Consider the following 5000-nt stretch of genomic DNA (forward strand, 5'->3'; position numbering starts at 1 on the left):
AGCTCGTGGACGCCCTCGTCATCTCGCGCCCCTCCGCGCATGTATTCCAGGCCTCTAGATCTTCCAGTATGTTCATGGTGTCCATGGCGGTGTCCTGGGCGGCGGCGGCGGCCATGGCGGTGACGGTCCTCGTGTTCATCCCGGCGTCTCCGGGCTGTGGGCCTTTCAGGGGCCTGAGGGTCGCGTGGTCCGCCCTCACGAGCGCCGTCTGCGACCTGAATGGCTCGCTTAGGTAAATCTACGGGTTTTAAGGGGTTGGGGGGGGGGGGGGGGGTGGAGGCTGTGTGAAAACCATTTGTAGTTTTTTCTTTTTGTTTGGCTTTGTCTCATCATCAACAACAGCAACAACTGTATCATTAGTATTGTCAATATTATCAATATTATTATCATTATTATTAACACACACACACACACGCACATTTATATTCATATATACACGCCATCCACAGAGATGTACTATTCGCTCTGGACGACCTCTGGGTGTCTCTGGCGCTGGCGGGGGCGCTGGCCTGCTTCGCGACCTACTACCTGCTCGTCCTCAGTTTCCGCAAAAATGTCATCAGGCGCCTTGAAGACCGGCTGAAGGAGGTGGCCATGGACAAGGCCTTTTTCAGGAAGAAACGCGAGGCTTGGTTGGAAAATGGGCGCCGGGAAGAGAAAGGGTTAAAGTCCGTGATCTATTTCAAGAGGAATAAAACCCTCTGAGAATCTTGTATTGTCATTATTATTATCATTATTCGTTTGTAATAATACTTTGGTACAAAAAATATTTTTACTACACATCCCTGTAATTTTATACATTATTGGACCTACGATCACAAGGCTAATGAAATGTGATTGCTTGTAGGAAGGAAAGAAACTACAAAACTAAAGACGCTATAAGAACTAGAAGCAGTCAGAGAGCGCATACCTCTGTCAAGGCAATGGATTCACTGATGCAATAAAATATTCACACGAAGAATTACATTAAAGATTATGATAATAGTAATTATTATTATTATTATCCGTGTCAAAAAGTTAAAGTCGTCTCTCCCGCAATGCTATGAAGCCTTCAAAGAACTCCTGGATTTGGATTTGGATCTGGATAACCACCAAATCTAATGGCATCTAAATTGGACTAAGTTACACCTCTGGTAAAATAAGTAAATAAAAATCTGTTCATATCTTGCTAACCAACGAACGAATAAACTAACCAGCGCAACCAAAAACTTAACATCCTTGACGGTGGTAACTATAAAAAAATAAACGCATTGCAATGTTGTGTAGTTTTTGATTGATAGAAATATGACTATTGATGATTCTTCATAATGATATGATGTATTATCTTATGAATAAAGTATATGCAAGCTCTTGTGTCACGACCTTCCTTATACATATGGCAATAATTTTAAGTAAATAGAAGCCAAAGAGTTTAATCAAAGGGTTCATTGAGAAGGATATTAGTTTTATTTACGTTCTCTTTAACTATCAGTGAGCTCACTTGATGCAGGTGGAGTCCCATACATGACTTTGAACCTTTAGCCCTACGGCAGACTCACTATGAATAATCGTATACTTTTTTATTTATCTTTATCTATCTATTTATTTATTTATTTTCATTATTTTTATTTATCTTTTATTTATTTATTTTATTTTTTGATTTTTTTTTTTTTTTTTAATCAAGTTTACAGGTTCAATGTCGCATTTTCTTGTTATACATCTAATAAATTTTCTATAGAAAGATGCGGTTGCACTTTCTGTTGTTGAATGTTACATTACAAAGAGTTAAAAGGCTAGGTAATATTAAAGTTATTTGAACTGTGAAGGGACGCATACATAAAAATCCCCTCCGATGAAATCCCCGTAATATCGCACTATACTTTCCAAAATCAAAAGGGGATTCAGCAACATTGGGTTAACATCATTGGATTGGTTTGTCCTTTGTACAAATATTAACTTTACTCGATAATTTTCTGTTTTATTCTGACAAGGGAGTCATGCCGTAGATTTTTTTCACTTCATTTGGGGTTCCGTGACTTTAGCACTAATAGCCTCTGACAACCCTTAGGGTCAACAAGGTACACTGCACGCATAAGCAGCATACAGAATACCCATTTCCACACACATATGTAAAAAACGAAGTGAATAATACATACGTACGTTCGCGTTCTTGTAATTGCTTCGCGGCCGGCTTCACGAACGCTCCCAGCTGATTTATGTAAACAAACAAGACGCAAGAGAGTGTGCGGCAATGGTTGGTCCTAGACAAATGATGGCAAATCAGATGAAATTGTTACGAAATTTGTGGGCAAGATCTAGATTCATGAAAGATGTAATGGCTTATCATTCATTCCCTCTTGTAAAAACGGAGAGAATAAAGTTAATAGGAGTCCCTGAAAGATGGGTATCAAGGTAAATGAGACTATTTTTCGTATAATTCCAAACGTAATGCTAGTTTTCTACATTCTATAACTGTAACAATATTGTGACTATATTTGATTGTCAGTGATTCTTAGGGGTTCATTCGGTGATATTTTAGTAAATGCCTTAATCAAATACATAGAATCACAGCAGGCCATCTTGGAGAACAACAATCTTAGAGGCAAGACATTTATGTAACACAATTTCTGCAGTCATTATAATTGCAATAGATATAACCAATTATTTATCTATAATTATTTACATTTTTATAATGTCTTGAAGGGTCATACTTATTAAGCATGACAAATATCCTGTGCATGAAATAGTAATCATAATGTAACTGATAATGCCTTTACTAATTGACTCAATTTTTCTTCTTAGCACAAGTGTAATTATGAAAGAATTGAGTTTAGAAGGAAGCAGAGGATTGAATTTAAAATTGGAACAGACTCCAATTAATGAAGTGTCAAAGAGTCATAGTGATACTGCAAAAGAAAGGATAACATCAATACAGAACACTTTTGCAACTCTGACAATGAAGCTAGAACGTCTCGGCTGTATAAATGCTAAAGATATATTGCGAGCCATAAAAGTCTTTGAGAGCTGTGCTGAAGACATTACTAGTAAAGATTATCAAAAGCTCTTGCAAATGACGCTCAGGATGGTAGAAGAAGAATATCGGTCTTGTTCCAGCCATGTACAAAGAATATGGAAGCTCACAGAGGGTAGAGGTAGGTGTTTATGCTGTGTTTAGATGAGTAGATGGGTGCAGAGGTAAATACAGAATGGTTGGATGAAAAGAAATTAGAATAGGATAGAAAAAAAATCCTTGCTTGTTGTGTAAGTAACTTTATATATATCTGCTTTTTTATATAGTGGTTCATTATTAATAGAAAATAAAACTAAATGCAAAAGGAAAGAAATAAAAAAGTATGTGTATGTATACATGTGCATAAATATACATATATATGTCTATATATATATATGTACATATATCTATATCTATCTATATCTATCTATCTATCTATCTATCTATCTATCTATCTATCTATCTATCTATCTATCTATCTATCTATCTATCTATCTATCTATCTATCTATCATCTATCATCTATCTATCTATCTATCTCTATATGTATATATATTATATATATATATATATATATATATAAATATATATTTATATATATGTATATGTATATTTTATATATATATATGTTAATATATATATATTTATATATATATATAAATATATATATATATATATATATATATATATATATATATATATATATATATATACAGGCACACACACACACACACACACACACACACACACACACACACACACACACACACACACACACACACACACACACACACACACACACACACACACACACACACACACACACACACACACACACACACACACACACACACACACACACACACACACACACACACACACACACACACACACACACACACACATATCTGAAGGAATTGGTAGAAAACCTGCGTAGAAATACAACAATTCAGAGAGAAAATATGGAGAAATCTGACCTGAAAATTAAAGAACTAAAGGAGAAGTTAGAAGAAGCTGAAACCAAAATTGGCAGCGATAGTGGAACTGAAGCAAAAAATCTTCAGGAAAAAGTTGAGGAGGTCATCAAAGTCCAAGAAACTGTCAAACAGATGGAAAGTAATTTGTCAAACAGCCAAGCTCAAATAATGGAAGAAGCCAAGAAAATGACAGCTACATATGCAGATGTATCAAAAGTAAAGGAAACCGTGAATGAAATGGAAAAAAAAGATAGAACAAGACATCAAGACCACAAAGGAGGAAATTAAAACACAGCTTGCAGCAACGATTAAGAAGAATGAATTCAAATCCCACCTTGGGCAACATGCAAGAAATATTGCTAATTTGGCTGACGTAAACAAGGACATAGTAATATTGGGACACGAAGAAAAAGTTGTAGAAGATGGAATTGAACGATACAACGAAGACAAGAAATTAATTGTAGATATTCTCAAGGTCATAAATCCCGAATTCGCCGATCAGAATATCATAGCTCACAGGAGGCTAGGATTATTCGAAAAGGGAAAGAAACGGCCTCTAAAAGTAACATTCTTGAATAAGCAAATAGTAACTGATATAATAAAGAAAGCCAAAGTTCTGGCCACCCATGAGGAATACAAAAAAATCTGGATAAGAGAAAACATGACCAAAGATGGCAGAGTAACGCTACAAAAGAAATTGGAAGAAGTAAAAAACAAAAATGAACAAAGGACTGAAGAGGAAAAAAACTTATTTATTTGGAGGGTGAGAGGTCTCCAAGCAAAGCAAATATACTATCGGAACCAAAATGTAGAGGCAGACAAACATTAACCCTGCAACCAAATTGAATACCTAAAGATTATATAGAAATAGTTTACACAAATATTGATGGTCTATCTTTGAAGTTGCTTGAACTAGAGACAATAATTGATATGGATAAACCGGATGTAATATGCATCACTGAAACCAAACTGGACCCCTCCACAGGCGATGTAACATTAGGGCTTAAAGACTATAATATTTGGAGAAAAGATAGG

At 35.6% G+C, this 5000-nt stretch overlaps 1 protein-coding gene across 1 annotated transcript in view; it reads left to right on the top strand.

Moving 5' to 3' along the window:
- LOC113802548 (uncharacterized) overlaps nucleotides 1–5000 on the top strand; it is a 34270-nt gene that overhangs the window by 10345 nt on the left and 18925 nt on the right. Inside the window, exons 6-10 of the mRNA XM_070127694.1 lie at nucleotides 1–232; nucleotides 450–695; nucleotides 2048–2057; nucleotides 2189–2391; nucleotides 2782–3131. The exon at nucleotides 1–232 is cut by the window's left edge and continues 1120 nt beyond it. Of these exons, the coding sequence (XP_069983795.1) occupies nucleotides 1–232; nucleotides 450–695; nucleotides 2048–2057; nucleotides 2189–2391; nucleotides 2782–3131 (1041 nt within the window). The remainder of the gene's footprint in view (nucleotides 233–449; nucleotides 696–2047; nucleotides 2058–2188; nucleotides 2392–2781; nucleotides 3132–5000) is intronic.

The sequence above is a fragment of the Penaeus vannamei genome, chromosome 12, assembly GCF_042767895.1.
Source record: "Penaeus vannamei isolate JL-2024 chromosome 12, ASM4276789v1, whole genome shotgun sequence".
In the NCBI taxonomy this organism is placed as follows: domain Eukaryota; kingdom Metazoa; phylum Arthropoda; class Malacostraca; order Decapoda; family Penaeidae; genus Penaeus; species Penaeus vannamei.